Genomic DNA, 21,823 nt, shown 5'->3' on the forward strand with positions numbered 1-21,823 from the left:
ATCTCAGAAAGTAAAGTTTGTTGAAAGATACTACGCTCTCTTCGTGAACGGTTCAACTCTAAAGTAACCGCGATCCAAGAACTTCGTGATACGGACAATATGAGGGTAGAAGAACTAGTTGGTTCTTTACAAACCTATGAGTTAAACTTTAAAGCTCTTAAAATTAAATCTATTTCTCTTAAATCTTCTAAAAGTATTTCTCAAGAAAACTCGGATTTAGAAAATTCTGAAGACGATATGGCTCTTTTAGCGAAAAAGTGTTACAAGATTTTCAGAAGCAAGAAAAGGATAGATTTTCAAAAATCAAATAATAAGAAAAGATCTAAATCTAAATCTAAAAATTGAAAGTCTTTGAAAGATAGTCAATGTTACAACTGCCAAGAGTACGGGCACTTAACAAACAAATGTCCTAAAAAGGACAAAACAAAAAGGAAGGGTATGTTGGCTACTTGGGATGAATCGTGAAGCTTCTTCTAAATCAGAAGATTCTGAAACTGAGTCGGACAATGAAGTTAAAGCCCTTCTGACTCTAGCTAAGTTCACTTTTTCAGATCATGATGATTCAACTAGTAAGGAAAATTTGAACAGTGAATGTGAAAATGAAGAGGATCTTCAAGATGCTTATAATGCCCTATACAAGGAAAGTTGTAAAATTGCTGTCAAACTTAAACTTCAAAAAGAAAAATTTTTTAAACTCAAAGAATGTTTTGAATCACTTATTTTAGAAAAATTCCAAATTACAAATTGTTTTGAAAAATCAAAATGCGATTTAGAATTCAAAACCTCCCTTATTGAAAATCTGAAATCTGAAAATGAGAAACTTAAAAATGAAGTATCTTCTCTTCTGAGTTTAAAGGACACATGGGGATATGCCCAAGGTGATCCAAAGTTAGTAAAATTATTATCCGGATCAAGAAAATGTGGCGATCGATCCAGGTTGGGCTATGATAAGAATATGCCTCCTAAACAAAAGAATACTTCTCCTAAGTTTTTGAAAGGAGAGACCTCAAACTCAAAAGGGAAAGTACTTATCAAGGTTTTTCTAAAAATACAAAAACTTTTCAAAAACCTAAAAGCAGCTATGTCAACTTTAAAAATCAAAACCGAAACCCACTAGCTGAAAAGATAGTTGATTTACTCAAGGAGCTCTTAAAATCTAACTCAGTAGGTCATTCTTATAACAACAGACAGAAGAAGACCAACTATACTCCTAAACCCAAAACAGTTCTAAAATGGGTTCCTAAAGTTGCCTGCTTAGTTGCCCACACTGTTCTCAAAGCAACAAGACATTCAAAGTGGTACCTAGATAGTGGATGCTCTAGGCATATGACAGGCGATAAGGCTTTATTCACTGATCTAAAAGATATGACTGATGGGTCAGTCACATTTGGTGATAGTAGCAATTGCAAGATTATTGGTAAAGGTACGGTCCAATACTATAACCGCCCTTTATTTAAAGACATTTTATATGTTGAGGGCTAAAACACAACCTGTTAATCATATCTTAAATATGCGATAACAACCATAGTGTGAAATTTTCCAATCAAGGTTGTGAAATAATAAACAAAAAGGGTTCTGTTATATTAACTGGTTGCAGAACTTCTGAAAACTGCTATATTGTAAGCGATGGTAGCTCATCTAATTAATCGTGCTACATGGTCCATACCGAGGAGACAGATTTATGGCATAAACGCCTTGGACATGTATACTACCGGAATTTATACAGACTGAGCAAAGGAGAACTAATTAGAGGTCTACCAAAGTTACAAAAAGTAGGCAAAATATGTGGTGAATGCCAATATGGTAAACAAACTAGGAGCTCTCACAAAAAGGTAAACTCCAATGCCACATCAAGACCACTCAAGCTGCTCCACATGGATCTTGTAAGACCAACCAGAACGGAGAGTCAAGGTGGCAAAAAATACATCTTGGTTATCGTAGATGATTATACCAGATTCACTTGGATAACATTTTTAAGGGACAAATCAGAAACCCTTGATGAAGTGAAAAAGATCATCAAACGAATCCAAATTGAAAAAGGTTCTCATGTCAGTAAGATCCGTAGTGATCATGGATCTGAATTCGAGAATAGTAATTTTGAGAAATTCTATAGGGATCAGGGAATATCACATGAATTCTCTACGCCCAAAACACCACAACAAAATGAAATTGTGGAAAGAAAAAATAGAGTGCTTCAAGAAATGGAAAACTTAATGTTAAATAATATGAAGCTTCTTAGAAATCTTTGGGCTGAAGCAGTGAATACCGCCTGCTATATTATTAACCGGGTTTATACTTGTAAATCTAATAATAAAATGGCTTACGAACTTTGGTTTGATAAGAAGCGTACTATTAAATACTTTCGAGTTTTTGGCAGCAAGTGCTATATTTTATGTGACCGTGAAAATTTGGGAAAGTTTGACACTAAGAGTGATGAAGGGATCTTTTTAGGATACTCTTTAAATGGTCATGCATATCATGTACTGAACAATAAGATCGATGTGATTTAAGAGTCCATTAATGTGGTCATTGATGATCAATTCAATACACCTGCCCCTAGTCCAGATAATGATGAAGTTCTTTTAATTAACAGACCAGATAATTTATCAAATCACGTTAATTCTAAATTAAGGACTGCTAAAGATCATCCAACTACTCAGATTCTTGGAAACTCTCTCACTGGTGTGTGCACTCGTAGACAATTAGAAGACATGTAATTATGTATGCTTTACATTCCAAATTGAACCGGCTAACGTAAAAGAAGCTCTTTCTGACGAAAACTAGATAGTTGTCATATAGGAAGAACTTAATCAATTTGTTCATAATGATGTGTGGTATCTCGTTCCTAGACCTAAAGATAAACACATTATCGGAACAAAGTGGATTTTTAAAAATAAGTCTGATGAACTTGGAAATATAATTCGAAACAAGGTAAGACTGGTTGTACAAGGGTACACTCAAATTGAAGGCATCGATTACAATGAAAACGTTGCCCTAGTTGCTCGCCTTGAATCACTCAGACTTTCTATATCCATTGCATGCTATAGAAAATTTAAGATTTATCAAATGGATGTAAAGAGTGCCTTTTTGAATGGCGATTTACATGAAGAGGTATATGTTGAACAACCTAAAGGGTTTGAAGACCCTAAGTTAACTGATCATGTATATCGTCTTAAAAAGGCTCTCTATGGTCTAAAACAAGCTCCCAGGGCATGGTATGAGAAATTGACTAAGTTTTTACTTAGTTATAATTTTCAAATGGGTAGTGTTGATCAGGCGCTTTTTGTTAAGAAACACAACAATGATTTTTAATGGTTCAGATCTATGTTGATGATATTATTTATGGATCAACTTGTACTAATATGACTATTGAGTTTGCAGATTTAATAAAATCTAAGTTCGAGATGAGTATGGTTGGGGAATTAAATTATTTTCTAGGGTTGCAAGTAAAAAACAACCTAATGGAATTTTTATTTCTCAAACCAATCATGCTTTGAACTTGATTAAAAAGTTCGGATTTGAGAATGGTAAGAATTTTGATACTTCCATGAGTACAACTTTAAGACTCTCAAAAGACTCTACAAGTGAAGATGTATATCCTAAATTGTATCGTAGCATGATTGGCAGTTTACTTTATTTAACTGCTAGTAGACCTGATATTGCTTTTAGTGTTGGTATTTGCGCTAGATATCAGTCTAATCCTAAAGAATCTCATTTAACTGCTGTTAAGCAAATTATGCGATACATCGCAAGTTCTGCTAATTTGGGTCTTTGGTATCCATATGATACTAGTGTTCAGTTGGCTGGGTACTCAGATACTGATTGGGCTGGTAATATAGATGACAGAAAATCAACCAGTGGTGGTTGTTTTTATATTGGAAATTGCTTGGTTTCTTGGTTTAGCAAGAAGCAAAGTTCTATATCGCTTTCCACTGCTGAAGCTGAATACATCGCAGTAGGAAATGTATATACTCAGCTTGTTTGGATGAAACGTATGTTAAGCGATTATGGAATTGCATAAGACTCAATGGTTTTATATTGCGATAATTCCAGTGCAATAAATATTTCTAAAAACCCAATCCAACATTCATGTACCAAGCACATTGACATTAGGTATCATTACATTCGTGAATTAGTGGAAGAAAAAACAATATTTGTGGAATACATTCCAACCGAGACTCAACTTGCTAACATTTTCACTAAACCGCTCGACAAAAGCAGGTTCAATAAATTAAAGTTTGACCTCGGTATGTGCAATTTATATTGAATATTCTTGCATAATTGTAACATATTGTAAATATGTTTATGTATTTTTGTGGTTAAATTTTTAAATTCGCTGAAAAATACAATTTTTGGCCGGTACTCAACCAGTCGTGGTCATAGACGACTAGTCGTGGTACGACCGGTTGTGTATTTCCCAAGACCTGTCGTGGAGCGCGCTGACCTCTTTAATTTGAGGAAATCTCTCTTCTTCCTCATTTTCACTTTTCTCTCTAACAAGTCGAGCTACGACTAGTCGAACCCGAGTGTTCGATTCAACCAGGTCAGAGCATTTTGCTTGTCTTTCTTCTAGCTTCATGGTTTATTTTCTTCAATTTCTTCATTGGAGTAGTTGATTTCAAGTTTGCCTTGAGCTTTTTGGGGTTTTCTTCTCCATTTGCTGATCTAGAAAAATCCATCTCTACTTCTTTGAGTTTCTTGTTTGTATTCAAGAATATGGACTCTAGAGGGAAAAAGAAAAATACTAGAGGTCCCTCATCATCCAGATCAATTCCTATTACAAGACACTATCTTCGGTCTTTCAAAGATGATCCATCTTATGTGCGTGATTTGTGCCTACGTAATGTCATTGTGGAAAAAGCCGTTGATTTAGATCACATCGCTCGTTTCGGTCTCCTTCCTCTTCTCTAATCTGTAGGTTGGGATAACATTCTATGTTGGGGTGGGGCGGCATACCAATTCATTGCGCAGAGCATATTTGCATGCATATCTGAATTTTCTACTGAACAGTTAACTTTCTTTATTGCTACTAGAGAAGCGCCTTTTCCTGTTAATCGTCATTTAATTTCAGGCCTTATGGATATACCTATTAATGATGATGGTATTCCACCTAGCAATCTAGCTGAGAAAGTTTCTGAATCTGAAAAACATATTTATACTAGAGCACTTTGTAACATGGATGCTCAATGGACTCAGAACAGGAATGCCCTCGCAACCAAATATTTGTTACCTAGATACAGAGTTTTGCATCGTATCTTTACTTCTAATCTGTATCCTTGTTCCGGTAACAAAACAGAATTGACTGTATTCATGGTTCGTATCTTGTATTCTATCATCACTGGTGCAAATGTTTGTCTGCCCTCTTTGATATGTCATTCCATCATTAAGTTCCATATCCATCCAGGTCATAGTGATCTTCCATTTGCTTACTTAATGACTGTGTTAGCTACTCACATGCTAGTCGTTATGCCTGTTGGAGAGTCTCCGATCTAACACTTCATTTTCAACAACTCCAACTTAAACAAAATGAAGTTGTGATTGGCTGAGGGCCAAGTAGATGTTGGAGAAGGTGGAGCAGCAGGTGTGAATGAAGAAGAGGGTGATAATTTTCCTCCAGACGATGTTAATATGGATGATATATTTGATGAAATAGAATCTGATTTTGGAAATGATCCTGACTTTGTGCCGTCTGGCTTTGATGAGTAATTGCGTTCTCTTGAGGAATAGGTGGTTGAAATACGTGTAACCCAAACTTCTCAATTTGCTTATATGCGTAAGTATATGTAGCGTGTTACTAAAGGTTTGTACAAAATTGATCCATCTATTCCTGCTCCTTCTTCAGGATTTGACTGAATGTTTTTATTTGCTTGTCTGTAATAACTCATATACTATTTTGCTTTATCTTAGTTTGTATGACTGTTTTTATTTGTCTTTGGACCTGACTGGTTTTTGATATTTGGATGTATGAACTTTATTTCATCTCTTGCTTACTTTGCTCTCCTAATTATTATTATTATCCTTGTGTTCTTCCTTTGTCATTTTGTGACAAAAAGGGGGAGAAGACTTTTTGAAGCTAATTGGTTATGGATTAAGTAGCATTTTTTTTTTTGAATATCTATGTGTGCTACTCAGGGGGAGTACTAAGTATAGAGGAGTGTAGAGGAGACTTGCCTCTAAATGAATGTGTGTGCTAGTTTATGATAACTGGTGCATGATTCTTTGTTGAACATGTTGTGCTTCTCTTATTCTCTTTGAGAGTGTTTTGTCACAAATTTGACAAAGGGGGAGATTGTAAGTGCTATGGTCTTATGCTCCTTTGGTTGTCAAATTTTATTGTGCCAAAACTCTATTTGTGTCTTGTGTTTGTATGTTGTTATATATGTTTCAGACACTGCTTCACAAGTGCTTCAAGTCAAGTATAATGATCGACTTCAAGCCAAGTTAAGCCATGTACTGTAAACATCAATGTTCAGAACTACATCAATAAAGAGTACAAGACTTAAGAGCAACTCAAGTTGAAGTTTGATGTCAAGCTTTCGAAGATCTCAAGATCAAGCTACATCAAGTAGAGATCCTAAGCTTTGTAAAGTTCAAAGGTCAACAATCATTTGATAGAATGGAGTTTCAATGTCCATACTTCATGTCCCACATATGATTGACCTTAGATTGACCTTAGGGTAGGTCATTTCGGATACATAATTCAAACTGTATGTTTATATATGAATTTGGTCTGTTCTAAGACTAGTCCTGGACCTTATTCGACTAGTCCTAGTACTGGTTCGACCAGTCCAAGAAATTCTACGACCAGTCCTATGTTGTTGAAGATTTTCAAAATTTTTTGGTTAGCCCACGACCAGTCCTGGAGGTCTTTCAACTGGTTTTAGGTGTGTTCATGACTCGAACTTCGACCAGTCGTGGGTCCTCGACTCAAACTACAGCGACCTACTCATGCTGTCTACGACCAGTCCTGGGTCATCTACGACCGGTCGTAGGTGGTCCACGACCAGTCGTAGACATCCCACGATCAGTCGTAGAACGGTTTTCAAAGATCGCGCTTAAAAATTCAAAATGCCGTTGAAGCTACGACCAATCGAAGTTTCCCTAAGACCAGTCGTAGACGTGATTTCTGCTTCTATAAATTAAGCATGAATCTCAGAATTTCATAATCCAATTCAAAGAAATTCAAGGCTCTACTCTGAGATAAGTTAGTGTTCATTTTAAGCTACTTTGTGCATAATTAATATTTCCTTTTGTTAGCTTATTTTTATTTGATTTTAATCTACATTCCAATTTGATTTGAAAAGGAAAAATTCTGTAATTCCTTCTTCTTGGAATCAAAATCAAATAGAGCTAGCCCATTTAATTTAATTTAAAATCAATTAGAACCTAGAACCATTTTAAGTGAGTATTGGACATTGAACGTTGATTATAACTTCTACTCTGATTGGTTCTTCCGGGCTGCTACGAAAGGAGAAATCCAGGTATTTTACGTTTATGTAAAATTTCTATTCTTTTGGTTTTTGTTTGAGATTCGCCAGAAAAATCTCATTGTGTGGTTATCTGAAGAGAGCCAGAAAACTCAGAAAGTGGGATTGTATATGTAAGACCCGTATTCTAGCCCGTACCGTCCCGTAGGCTTCCGTGGTCCTCCTGGTAGAATTCCGGTGACCCGCGATCTTTTATTGGCAGTTGCGCGCGACCCCGAGTGGTATCCCGTATTCCAGAGTCAGCTCGACCCGAGACCTATACCCTTGCGACCGCGCAGTCGCTGCGATTCCGACGCCGCGTCTCGCTCGCCGAGGCAATACTCAGGCCAGGAAATGTGGGCCCGCGTTCGGTTCGAGAAAACACTGCGCGTCGCAATTTCCAAGAGAATCTCTAGCCTAAATGTCACATCAATCATTAATCAAGTCTAAGTACATAACCTTACTTAGCCACTCCCTTTTCACCAACAAGGCATGACACCCACTTCTTTTTCACCCAAAAGTTAACATGCACCATCCCTCTCTCCCATCACCCATCTCTTTCTCACTCCTCTCTCTCTCTCATTCTCTCTCTCATTTTTTCCAAGCATGGAACCGTCCATGGCATTCCATGGGAGAGAAACTAGTGTGGCCCCCTTCCTACCAGTCAATCCAACCCTTGGATCATCATCTCAACCGTCGAAATTGTTCTCTTGGGGTTCTAGATTGCATAGGCAGAAGAAGGAATAGAAGATCAAAGGTGGGTGCTCATTTCTTTCTCCTTCTCGTTTTTTTGTGATGTGTGGCCCACTTGGATGAACCCCACCTTGAGGTATATTTTATCCAAACCGTACAAGTCATGTGGACTTTATCTTATAATGGTGGAAACACATAAATATCAAGTTGATTCAATTATGGTGGGCCACGTTCATGTGGGACCCAACTTGGTGACACGTGGGCCACCTACACGTGGGACCCACCATGATGATTATGTTATATTCAGACTGTCCAACGTCCAGGGGACGCTGGACAGGGAGTGCTAACGTGGTGTGCGTGTACTGACATGGTGGTGCACTAACAACCAAAGAGAGGAAGAAGAATAGTATTTTAAGGTGGGCCACTCATGTAGGCCCCACCTTGATGTATGTAATAAATCCACGCCGCCCATTTCACTTCTCATCTCATTTTAGGCGTTGAACCAAAAGATGAGGCTGATCTGACAATCAAGCGGGCCATACCGTAGGAAATGGTAACTTTTACCGTTGAAAACTCACCCAACGATTCTACGCGCTGAAAAATGCTCAATATTGATCTTGCTTGGTCAATATTGAGCCGTGAGATACAATGGTCAGGATAGATTTTCCTGATGAGGGCCCCACCTAAGAAATTCCCTAGAAAATTGGATTTAGAAAAAAAAAAAAAAACACAAAACCAAGAGGCAGCGCTGTCAGAAGACTGCATGGGCGGGCGGACGGCCTGGCTGGACCTCACGGCTCCAGCCGTGGGCCCCACGTGATGCGTTTTGAACATCGAAACCGTGCATTTGATGGGTCCTCATGGACCAGCCGTCCATCCCAAAAATTAGCTGTATACGGAACTCAGGTGGGCCATACCATCTAAAAACATGTGTTAACATGCCTAAAAATATAAAATCATCTAGTGGGGCCTTCTTGAGTTTTGGATGTGATTGAAACTTGGTTTGGACCCCTAATTATATGGGACACCTATAATGGACGGAGTGGATCTGATTAATGTGGGTCCCACCTAGTATAAAAAAAAGAAAAAAAAATATATGCATGCATGTACATTGACGTCCAGACTCTCTGGACGTCCAACGTTAAGTAGGGAGGGTCCCATTGGCCCCAATGGTGGACCCTACCATGATGTATGTTCTACATCGATGCCATTCATTTAATAGGTCCCCTTTTTTAATACGTTGGTTCTAAAAATCAGTCATAAAAAGTTCTCGTATGACCCACACCATCACCTTTCATTGGGTGGTATGTCAAGCCACATGGAATCAACTGCTGGGGTCCACATGCAGCTTGGATCCACCTGAAACTCGGTTTGGACCCTTAAATTGGTGGGACACACATAATGAGTGGGTTGGATTTGTGAACTACATCACGGTGGACCCCCAGGACCACATAACCATACCAAAAATTTGGTGGACAAATAAATATTATAGTGGACCAAAGGCCCACGTGACCTTATAAACTGGTTGTATGGTAAGTAAACATTGCAGTGGGCCCCTGGCCCATGCGACTTTATCAACAGATTGGATGCAAGTAAACATTCCAGTGGGTCCCATGATCGTGTGACCCTATCATCAGGTTGAAAAAAAAATATATAAAATAAATAAATAAATAAATAAATAAATGCTGTAGTGGGCCCCATGTCTGTATGACCTTATCAACAAGTTGGATGCAAATAAATATTACAGTGGGCCCTAGGCCCATGTGACCCTATGACCAGTTTGGATAAAATAATAATAATAAACATCATGTTGGCCCCAGTTTGGATGGACAGTATGTTGGGCCCTAGGTTGGGTGGAAAGTAAACATTTTGGTGGGTCTTGCTTAAGACCCATTTATGTATGTTTTGTGTCCACAATTGTGGACCTCCATCACAGAATATGTGACTTATCTATACCTTCCATCCCTATGGGACCCACCATGATGCATGTGTTTCATCCAACCGTCCAACCATTTTTAGAAAATGATTTTTAGGTTTGGGACGAAAATAAGACAGATTTATTTATCAAGTAGACCATAGTGCACGGTGAGGATTGAACGACTATCTTTGAAATCTTTGAGATCTTAGGATTAGATTGAATGAGAAATAAATGTCATGGCGGGCCTTGGAAATTTTAGTAGTGGAAATCATTATCACCATTTATATTTGAGTGTGGGTCATTTGATATACACGTGGCCATGTGGTGTGGCCCACTTACCATATTTATGGCCCATTGTTAAGGCCCACCTTGTTATATACGAGGTCCCTGTGATGCGGCCCATTAGATGTATTTGGGGCTCATGGGTCGAGGCCCAATATGATGTATATAAGGACCTTTTCAATGTGTGATTCCGCCATGATAAATGCATTGTATACCCGCACCGTCTACCCGACTTGATGGCGCAGGGCCCACTTGCTGCATGTGCTGGGCTTGCCTACACTGTACAGGTCCACCATGCTGTGTGTACTTCACCCACACCGTCCACTTGTGCGGCCCGCCTAGATGTTTGTATTTGGTATCCACCCCGTCCATAATGTTGGGATAGTGCTGGACAATGTTTGGTTGGCGCCGATTTACATGGATATGTTTGTACCAGTGCGAATCATCATACGTGGGCCATGGGTGTAGTGATACACATATTATACCTACAACTATTGAAATGATTTTTGGTGCGGCCCATGTAAAGAGGCCCACCTTGATGTATTAGTGCGGCCCATTGTGACGTATTTCTGGCCGTATGGCGTGGCCTATCGTGATATATTTTCGATCCATTTATTGAGGCCCGACTTGAATTGCATGAGGCCCATTGGTGCAGCCCAATGATGCGACCCACCATGATGTGTATATTAGGCCCAATGGTAAGGCCCAATGTATCGACCCACCGTGATGTGTAGGCCCACGTGCTATATGTGTAAGGCCCACCTGTGATGACTGTTTGAGGCCCACTTGTTGGATATTTGGGCCCATCTTATGTTTGACTCTATGTGGACCACTCCTTGGGAGCAATGTTGGTTAAATGTCCACATTGCTTGGGCGGTGATGGTTAGATGTCCACATTGTGACCCTTCCTTAGGCCTTATCATGCCCATTCTCATCATTCTCTTAGTGGGTCAACCCAAATAAGTGGGCCCCATTTACTATGGACGGATGGCTCCATGCTACCGATTTGATATAACCATGGCCGAGGGTGATCTTTATATTATGAATGATCAGATGCTCATCTATGGACCATCTTGTCTATGTGACCGGTCATCGGTGTTGATTATCGAGGTCGATTGTCTGTGCTAATTATCGATGTAGATTATCGGTGTCGATTTGTCGAGGTCGATTGTATTGGCTGGTTCCGATTGGAGGCCGATTCTGAGTATCGAATTCGATTGCCAAGGCCGATTGTCAAGACCTACATGATGTATATGTGAGCCGTAGTTGAGGGCCATTGTGATATGTATTAAGCCTATGATGCATGGTCCATTTAATGTATTCAAGACCCATGTGTAGGGCCCACATGTCCTGTGTTTGAGGCCCATGGGCAAGGCCCATTGTGATGTATTCATGGCCCATGGGCAAGGCCCATTGTGATATGTATTAGACCCATGAGCAGGGTCCACCTGTTGTGTATATGTGGCCCTTGAGTAAGACCCATTATGTTGTATATTAGGCCCTTGTGTGAGGCCGTGGGCCCATTATAAGTTTGACTCTATGTAGGTCAGTCCTTGGGGGCAATGTTGGTTAAATGTCCACATGGTCGAGGTCGATTATCGATGCTGGTTGTGGATACCGGTTATGAGTATGTGTCAGCATAGCATCATGATACATGCCCATGCACATCATCTGCATGCTTGTTATGAGAGGTGGTTGATCATTGCATATGTCATTGAGCATGTTGTTGTGAGACTCCCTGATAGGTGGAGGTTATCTCACATGAGCACGCGGTATGTGCAGGACTGATGCATGACTGGATTGTATGACTCATGCATCTCGCATTATGATTACTGTATGCCCTAGCGACATCAGGGCCGTAGCTTCCACAGACATATCGTGGATGGCCAAATAGGACACCGGAAATATTTGATTCTAGCATACGGGCGCCACAGATGTCCCTGGGTGAAAATCCCTAAACCTCCGTGGCCAGGAAACGCCCCAACGTCGAGACCGAGTGGATACATGAGCGCCCGAGTGCCGAATACCAGGAGGCCGCGTCTCCCACTGTGTCGTGGTCGGTTGGGAGGGGGTGTGGCCTTACTCGCCCGAGGGTAAGGGGCAATACTAGGCTGAGTTTGACCAGCTCGTGAATGGGTCCGCTATCGACGTGCCGGATAAGTATTGGCAGACTATTGGCAAGGCAGATAGTGAGGTTTCTTATGCTCACTTGGACTGTGGGGCTGGGAGAGCGGCAGTGCCATTTGGAGTGTACTAAACCCTGGTGATGATCCTAGAGATGAACTGTACTAATATGTGGATTTAGTGAGTAGGAGTTGTATACTCATTCATGCATTCATTCATTCACTATCCACTCAGGTTGGTGGTGCGCAACTATTTGTTACGAGTGCTTTCGCAATGGCCAGAATTTCGGTTGGGGCGCGCGACTAACCTGAGATCAGGAGTTTACCACATTGAGTCTAACTATCTAAATTTAGGTATGGGACTGGTTTGGATAGAAGTCCCTTGTGATGGACCCCATAGCCTGCGATACTACGTACCATCATCCGGACTTCATACTCCAGTATGGTCATTCCATTCGCACCGCATATTGCAGAACATTTGCGACATATGGCATTTTGGGCTATTGTGTCTCTGCATTTATATGATTTAGGTACGGCTGATGCTATTTGTGTTACTCATTAGGAATGTATATTGTATTGTATCCTCTGCATCTGATATTTAGCTATCTATGATTCCTCATTTGCATAGTAATTCTATATTGCATATTCTGACATTGATTGACTAATGGACTTTCCGTATTTTTGCTTACTCTGTTATCGTATGATCTCGTCAATATTCCTGCTTACTCTGATAATTCATGATCTTATCAACATTTCTGCTTATTCCGATATTGTATGATTTATGGATTACCAGTATTTCTGGTCTTATATGATGATGTCATTATGTTGAATACTTGGCACTTACCTTCTACGCACTTACACCACCCTCTAAGCTTTCTATAAGCTTATGCACGATAGATGCGTGTAGGCGATGTTAGGTTGCAGCAATGCTGAGCTTGGAGCGTGCGGCCGTCTTCCGGAGCTTGGTTTTTAATTATGTATTTCCTTTCAGCATTGTACCCAAATGATTATATTAGTGGATATGTGATGATGATGTTGCCTTTGTGAATTGGGTAATCTTGTGGTTATGCTTATTACGGGTTAAATGTATATACAAAAAAAAAAAAAACCCTCCTTGTAGGACCCCAGGATCGGAATCTGGCATATAAACGCTAAGAGCCGAGATGAGGGTACTACGGAGGCTGTCAGCACCGGATTCGGCAATCGGGATTCCTGTGAATCCGATTTCAAGGTTTGGGGCGTGACAGTGTAAGCCCAAGTTAAAAAGACACAATTGTGAAGGTTTTAGGTGAACCTGTGAAACCTATTTTGTTAGTGAACGCTAATATCCCCTGTGTGAGGATATTAGGAGTGGAGTAGTATTCTGTGTGGCTGTTGTGAAACAGTTGGTGTACACATAGGCGAATCATTATAATTATTTGTCTTGTAGGTTGAATGCTTGCTTAAGTTTTATATCCTTTATCATTCAAGTTTGTGGGATGTATGTGTGAATGTTGTAAAATTTACATTTTAAGCAAGTGTGTGGAATATTGTAATAATTTAGATTTAAATTCCTACAATTTATTTCAATTCCTTATTATTTATTTATTTCTCTTCAGATTGAGTTTTTGATACAAAGGACGTTCTAAAAATAAGGTTGTCTTACCATAAACCCTTGGTTTTTATGGTGTAAGGTTGTCCTTAGAACTGAATTTGTATCAACCTCTCAATACTTGTTTATTGAGGTTGATTTTATTTCAACATTGTGAATTGATTTATTTTATTTGGCTATCTTTTTATTTTATTCCGCTGTTATAATTATAGTTTGACATAATCCTATTCACCCCCCCCCCCCCCCTCTAGGACATATAGCTAGGCCGTTTCATCTACATCAAAGGTGGGCCCCACATGATGGATTACCCATATTAATGTGGACACACATAATCAATGATCCACATCAAAGGTTGGCTCATAATGATAAATAACCCGCATCCAAAGTGGCCAGTATGATAAACAACCCACTTTAAAGGTGGGGCCTAGACGATGGACAATCCACATCAAAGGTGGGCTCTACATGATGGCAGTGGACATTGAAGCTAGGCCCCACATGATGATTGTGGTCCATATCGATGTGGCCCCACATGATGGACGATCCACATAAAAGGTCGGCCCCCAATGAAGAATGGCCCACATCCAAGGCGAACCCCGCATGATGGGCAAGCCACATTGAAGGTAGGGCCCACGCGATGGACCGTCCACATCAACAGTGGGCCCCACATGATGGACGATCCACATCAAAGGTCAGCCTAATGATGAGTAGCCCACATCCAAGGCAAGCCCCACATGATGGACGGCCCACATGATGGACAGTCGATATATATTGAAATGTGCCTCACATGGACGGCCCACATGATGGATAGCCAAAATCACATGTGGGCCCTACCTAATGAATAGTGCACATTACAGGTTGGCCCTGAAGATGAATGGCCCACATCAAAGGTGTGCCCAACATGATGGACAACCCACATCAAAGGTGGGGCTCACATGATGGATGGTGGATATGAGGGGGACCAAACAGACTTGCAAGATAATTACTTGTGATGTTGGAAACAAAACATGCTTTTCTACTTCTTGGATGATAAATATGTTGTCTACCAAACATACTCATTTGTTGATTAAGTAGAAACCAAGATAATCTGCTCATGGCATAAGTGACTTATCTAAAGTAACTTAAATAAACTTACTATCCAAACGCTCCCTAGGATGCAAACATTTGTAGAAGTTGGTCATAATAAGATGATGCCGAAACCAGAGAAGATTTCACAACCACCATCACAAACATGATATCCAAATGCCCATAATGATTCAGTTTTTGTAAATTAACTAGGAACAAGATTTACATATCAAATGGTAGATTAAGATATGCAATGGATTAAAACTTCTGGCAGTGAAATGTGGTTCACCAGCTAAAATCTGAACTTTTTTTCCCATGTTTTTAAGGTATTTTGCCTCATCTTCCTTAGCTACTTTCTACTTGTATGGATTGTTGTTGTTGGTTAAGGATTCAGCAAGTATTTATATGTAATTCAGTGATGCAGTAACAAATAAGAATGCATAAACACTCTTTCTTCTTCTTCTTTTTTTTGTCCTTGCCAATTTACCAATAATATAGTGATCAAGATCAACTGATCTGATTTTATTCGGCTGTAAAAGAGTAAAAACCCCAATGCATGAAGGATTCGGTTGCTGAGTGTATTCAAGATCAACTGTTCATGTACATTTTCTTTTCATTAACCATGTAATTGCAACCATTTTCCGACATGGGGATGTATTCCAGCAATTCAAGCGGCATCCAAACACATTCTAAATTCTTGTTTTCATTGTCTGCATTGAAGTCATCAAACGGGTTTCTAGTTCATAAACCGATCACCACCTTTGAGTGTTTGGATGCACTACCCACATTTGAGTTGCATTAGAACATTCAAACATTACATTCAAGTGGCACTGTACAGGAATGAAACTACAAGTTGCCATTTCCACCTGATTTCACTGAATGATCATGATTCTATTCGCTTGTGCATCCAAATGCTTCCTTAGGAGCTTTAAAACTTCTAGTACCATGGACAGCTTGATGTGGAATGATTAGGCACTCGTCAGTCGGCAATGATCCTTCATCTCACAATATCGTCCCTGTTCACAGTGAAATCCCAGAGGTCCCCATACTTCTCATTAAAGTCCCATATGTCCATGGAATTGTAATCAGCTATCAGTTTGTCACGGGCTCCCCTCTCCATGTTGTAAATCTGAGGCTCGAAATTGTGGGGTTTATCTGGTTTCCCCATCTCAATAGCGCAGAAAATCACCACGAAAACAGCTGCACCAATATACAAGTACTCTCCCTGGAAACATGACCCCACAACAGCAGTTAGATTAGAGATTGCTTCTGTCAACAGCCATTTTAAAGTGTGAGCATGACTATGTATAAGAAAAGTTCAATAGGATTGATTGTGTTTAAGAAACTCAAAAAGGAATTGCAAAATCTTTTCATTGCTGACAAGTTCTCAGTACAGCTCCATACAAGCAGTAATTCGTCGTTTTGCACATAAACCATCAGCAAAACTCAATTGAGTTGGAGACGAACGTTGATACTCCGGATGAGTCGTATACGCAAGCACTTAAAATTAGAAATTCCACATGTGGCATACTAGTCAAATTAAACCATAAAAAATTTTCTACCCAGTGTAGATGTATCATGGACCAAAAATCAAGCTTATTTGATTATCTGACTATTGGATTGGTTGACATTTATTGGACAATTAAAATGAAAAATATCTAACGGTGTTATTTCCACAAACAAGTGTCCACGAATTGGAGGTTAGGATTTTTCAACCAATCTGATCTTGGGATTGTGACTTCGCGACAGTGGCCGAACAATTTAGAAGGTTTTATCTGAGTTGATATATGGCATGTGTACAATTTCTGCATGCCTGCGTGTCAAGTGCCATACACAACCTGAGTATCATATACCTCATTGAGTTTTGTTTCTCTCCTAAGTGATTCATTTTGGATTGAAAAGCTAGGACTTCATGGTTCTTATGTACCTAACTCATTCAAATTTCATCCAGTAAAACAGAAGAATTATAAATCTCCAACATAATAGATGGGAATATCGCAAATAGAGCCACTGCGACACCCATGAAGGGGGTAGTTCCCGACCAGATCGTTGAGTGATCCATTTACCATCCTTCCTTTTGTAGGAGTCAAAAATTACCATGATGGTTCCATTGCTTTATATATTTATCTCGTCTGAGATTCAGCAATCCCGAAGTTTGAGTACACATCAACTTCGGGGGCACCCTTCCATGTGAAACAATAAAATACATTTCGACATGGAGTTGTAGGCAGTAGAAACCATAAGCAAAGTTGGAAACTTGGAGCCAGAAAATTTCCATTCATCTACATAAACAGGCCCAAATGCAGTATACTGAAGTGAAAAGTAATCGTCGAAGAACGCAAGAAAAACCCAGTTTTCCAGGGATCAATAGGAAGATAATCCTATTTATTTCTGATTTAAAGAAACCAATAACTAGTTTGTACCAAAATTTCCTTCTTCCCACTTTCTATGCTAACAGTTCATGAAAAAAAAATAAAATTTCTGTAACTTGGAATTTCTAAAACTAGGTATTTCTTTACCGGGACGTGGTATACTAACCCAGCAGCCATGGCTGGAAGAAAGAGCCATGACATGATCCCTGCCAAGAAAATGTTAAATTCAGTAGTAATATTAACCAACAAAAAGCAAAAATATAAGATTATGAAGGGTTGGTGAGCTGTTATACCTTGAAAACCTGAAGGAGGTTCTGCGGCTGTATACTCTGACACGACTCCTTCCCAAAATGTCCCTAAATCATAAATTCATGTTAGAAGCAGCATTCAAAAACTCAAATCTCGACAACAAAACCAATCTGTAGGTCTTTTAATTCGACTTGGCAAAAACAATGAAAAAGCCACAGTTTGAGGATTATTTAATTTTATTTTTAAATAAAATTTTCTTCATGGATTCAATGGGCCCCGTCATGGTTGGTCCGTGCATCAGAATCCCCAGATTGGAGTATTGTCATCAATGCTTGCAGACCATTGGAGCATCGATATCGCCATCAAGGTTTGCAAACCACTCTCCCTCCCTCATTGAATCACTATATATATATATATATATGCTTAACTAATAATAATAAAAATGTGGTAAATGGAAAATACTCCATCGGATTACCCAAAAGTATAGTCTGACCTCTGAAGGACACCTGCGCAGCATGGTTTTAAGACTCGGCAACTCGTTGAGTCCTGAGTCGGGTCAAGATAGTCATGGGTGATCCGATTATTTGAATGCATGCTCATGGATTCGAACTGGATCCGTCTCGACCGTGTCCGAGTCAACTTAGACAGCTGAATTAGATGAGTTGTTAATCCATGCTGCCCAGCTGTCCTACCTGTGGGAAACTGCAGTAACAGATTGATAGACCCTGCTGTGGATGGTCCATGGTGCAAATAATGGCTGATCCAGCTATTGGACAGCTAAAGTATGAAGGACAATAGTTCATACCTAGTGAGAAGGGTCCATTTATTGTGGTTAGGATTGCCCCATCAGTGCCATTTTGCACTACAGGCCATCCAAGCAAGGCCCACCAGATGAAGGGCCTTGATCAACCACAGTGGATTCCATGTAAACAATATTTCAGGTTGTCCTTGAGAATATCACCTTCATGGCCTTCGTGATATGTGTGGTGCCCATCATACTCTCCATAAACAAATTCATCCTGAAACTCAGAAAAGATAGATAAATAAATAAATAAATGAGGAAAAGTTCGTGAACACACATCTACTTGCAGTCCAACAACAGTAGCAGGAACCTTAACAAGCATTCAAATTTGGGGTTTTTTCTAATTTTTTTTTTTTTTTTAAAAGGGTGTGGATCCCCTACAATGTTTGTAGAAAAAGCTTACTCTACAAGACTACAACTCTGCTTGTGGGGCACACTACCCATCTAGAAGGGTCGCCCCACCATGGGCTACCATGTGAATTTGGAAGTTTGTTGATGATGTCCGTTGTTTTTCTATGGTGTGACTCACTTATTGATCATATAGACCTGAGTTTTGGGGCATCCCATCATCACGGTCTCACATGGTGGACCCCACATAGAAAGTTGAATGACATTTACAGGTAGTTGAATAAGTTCCACGGCTGTTAATAACCTTTGCGCCCTTGTGAAGGACGTGGATTGCGTACTGAGTAGCGGATTGAGTACAGAGTAGCTCAGTAACTATGTGGGACCCACCATGATGTATGTGTCTTATCCACGCCATCCATCCATTTTAACAGCTCGTCATTTTAGGGCATGAGCCCAGAACTGAAGCATATCCAAAGATCAAGTGGACCACACCACAGGAAACGGTGGGAATTGAACACTTACGGTGGAAAATTTCTTGTGCACCAGAGAAGTTTTGAATCAAGCTGATACTTGTGTCTTCCCTTCATCCATGTCTGCGTGCGCTGGAAAGGTTTCAACGGTTAAGATCATTATCCCACTGTTTCCTGTTGCGTGGTCCACTTAAGCTTTGGATATGCTTCGATTTTGGGCTCATGCCCTAACATGAGTTGATAAAACGAATGGACGGCATGGATAAGACACTAACAATATGGTGGGCCCCACAGAGTTTACTCATTACGCAATCCGCTTACCCAGGTGAATAAGAATTGCAGAGAATCCCGATTTTTAAAACGAAAAAAAAAAAAAAAAAACGCATTTTGAGATACTTGCTAGATTCCCGCCAACCAACTTTAAATGGTGGGAGATATGGGAGCACCAAACTCTCGGTGCGCACTGCGCGCATCAAATAAATAACCTGCAGCAAAAAAAAAAAAAAAAAAAAGCGGAGGGAAGAAGGAAAGAAGCAGCGGATGGGATTGCTTACAGGGCTGATACCATTAGTGGCCCACCGATCGCGCGCCTCTTGGGAGAGGGCGCGGATTGGATACTGACAAGGTCAGTAGCCAGACGTCACCAAGCTCTGTGGACCCCACCATGATGCATGTGTTGTATCCACACCATCCAACCATTTGTAGAGATCGTTTTATGGCATTACAAAGAGAATGAGATGGATCTAAATTTCAAGTGGGCCCACCACGGAAAATCGTGGGAGCCGTCACACCACCGTTGAAACATTTATAGGGCCCATAATGATGTATTTTTGAGATCCATCCTGTTCATAAGTTAACATAGAGATAGATGAAGTGAAAACAAAGATATCAGCTTCATCAGAAACTACCGTGGCCCATAAGAAATTTTGAACGATGGATGTCACTGTCCCCACTATTTTCTATGGTGGGTCCACTTGAAATTTAGATCCATCTCATTCTCTTTGTAATGCCATAGAACGATCTCTACAAATGGTTGGATGGTGTGGATACAACACATGCATCATGGTGGGGTCCACAGAGCTTGGTGATGTCACTTCAGTAGCCATTTGGCTACTGACCTTGTCGGTATCCAATCCGCACCCCTTCAGAGAGATCGGGCTCGATTTCCGATAGCCCAGCAGCATTCAATCTAGTGTTGGAGTAAGATCTGCTGCTGAGGTTGCACGGGTGGGATTTCTCGAGGCGGAGGAAAGATAAGGTTTTAGGATGTGAAGAAACCCTAGCCCTAATTCTGCAGTAGGATTTGGGAGCGAGGACGAGAGAGATTGAATGACCGGCCATGATGAAGGACTGAGAAATGGCCATTTCTATTTACGGAGTTTGGTTGTTTTTGAAATTGCAGCCCTCTTTCTTTGAGATTTTCCTCCCATTTTGTGGGAACGGATTGGATACTCCCCCTGACAGCGGCCAATGGCTGGTGGTCAGTGCTCTGTGGGCCCCACCATGATGTATTTGTTTCATCCATGCCGTCCATCTATTTTTACAGAATATTTTACGATGTGAGACCAAAAATGAAATGTATCCCAATCTCAAGTATACCACATTACAGGAAACAGTGTTGAATGAGCGTCGACCATTACAAAAATTTTGGTGGGAATAAAAGTTTTGGATCAAGCTGATTTTTGTTTTTTCTCTTCATCTGGGCCTGTATGACCAAATTAATAGATTGGATATCAAATAAACAGTACATTGGACCTTAGGAGGATTTTAATGGTGGATATCCAATCACTATTGTTTTCATGTGGTGTGGACCAACTGAGATTTATATACCTTTAATTTTTGGGATGATGCCTAAAATGATCTTTAAAAAGGGATGAATGGTACGGATGAAACACATACATCATGGTAGGGCTCACAGAGCACCGACCATCAGCCACTGGCAGGGGGAGTAGCCAATCCGTTTCCCCATTTTGTATTCTTTTTGAGAAATTTAGGACTGTGGACCCCACCTTTTATCCAGCTGTTTTTACGAAACAATACAATCGTGACGGTAATGTCTGATTTGTTGGAAGTTTCTACTTGAATACAAACCGTTGATTACTTTTCCTGTTACCGTCCATTAGATATCGACTCGTCTAAGTATTTAAGGCCTAGCTACAATATAATTGTCTTTTTACAGGCTATTTTAGGTTGGATCGACCATCTAATCATGGCACATGTAATTTTCTGAGCGCATGTGTATCAGACGTCGCACTCTGCCAGAGTATCGAAGTTTTTCTCATTGATGGTAAGGAAGACGTAACCATGGCACTGAAAACGTGAAGCACATGTAGAAAATGACTTGAAGAACTGTGGGCCCCACTGAATTGGGAAGACGTTGGTAGGTGAGACGATACAGTAGATACATCTCTCCACCAGAGATGTGGCAGTGGAATCCGTCAATCAGG

General features: G+C 40.2%; 1 protein-coding gene across 1 annotated transcript; it reads right to left on the reverse strand.

The window, feature by feature from the left end:
- Positions 1-15,822: 15,822 nt before the first annotated feature.
- Positions 15,823-20,794, reverse strand: LOC131258213 (photosynthetic NDH subunit of subcomplex B 5, chloroplastic-like). Its single transcript, XM_058259354.1, has 6 exons — positions 20,517-20,794; positions 19,931-19,966; positions 18,718-18,775; positions 17,801-17,863; positions 17,655-17,713; positions 15,823-16,360 (listed from the first exon to the last, which is right to left on the reverse strand). The coding sequence occupies exons 1-6, from the start codon at positions 20,739-20,741 to the stop codon at positions 16,133-16,135; spliced, it is 669 nt and encodes a 222-aa protein (XP_058115337.1). The 5' UTR covers positions 20,742-20,794; the 3' UTR covers positions 15,823-16,132.
- Positions 20,795-21,823: the final 1,029 nt, after the last annotated feature.

Source organism: Magnolia sinica, chromosome 10, assembly GCF_029962835.1.
Source record: "Magnolia sinica isolate HGM2019 chromosome 10, MsV1, whole genome shotgun sequence".
NCBI lineage: Eukaryota > Viridiplantae > Streptophyta > Magnoliopsida > Magnoliales > Magnoliaceae > Magnolia > Magnolia sinica.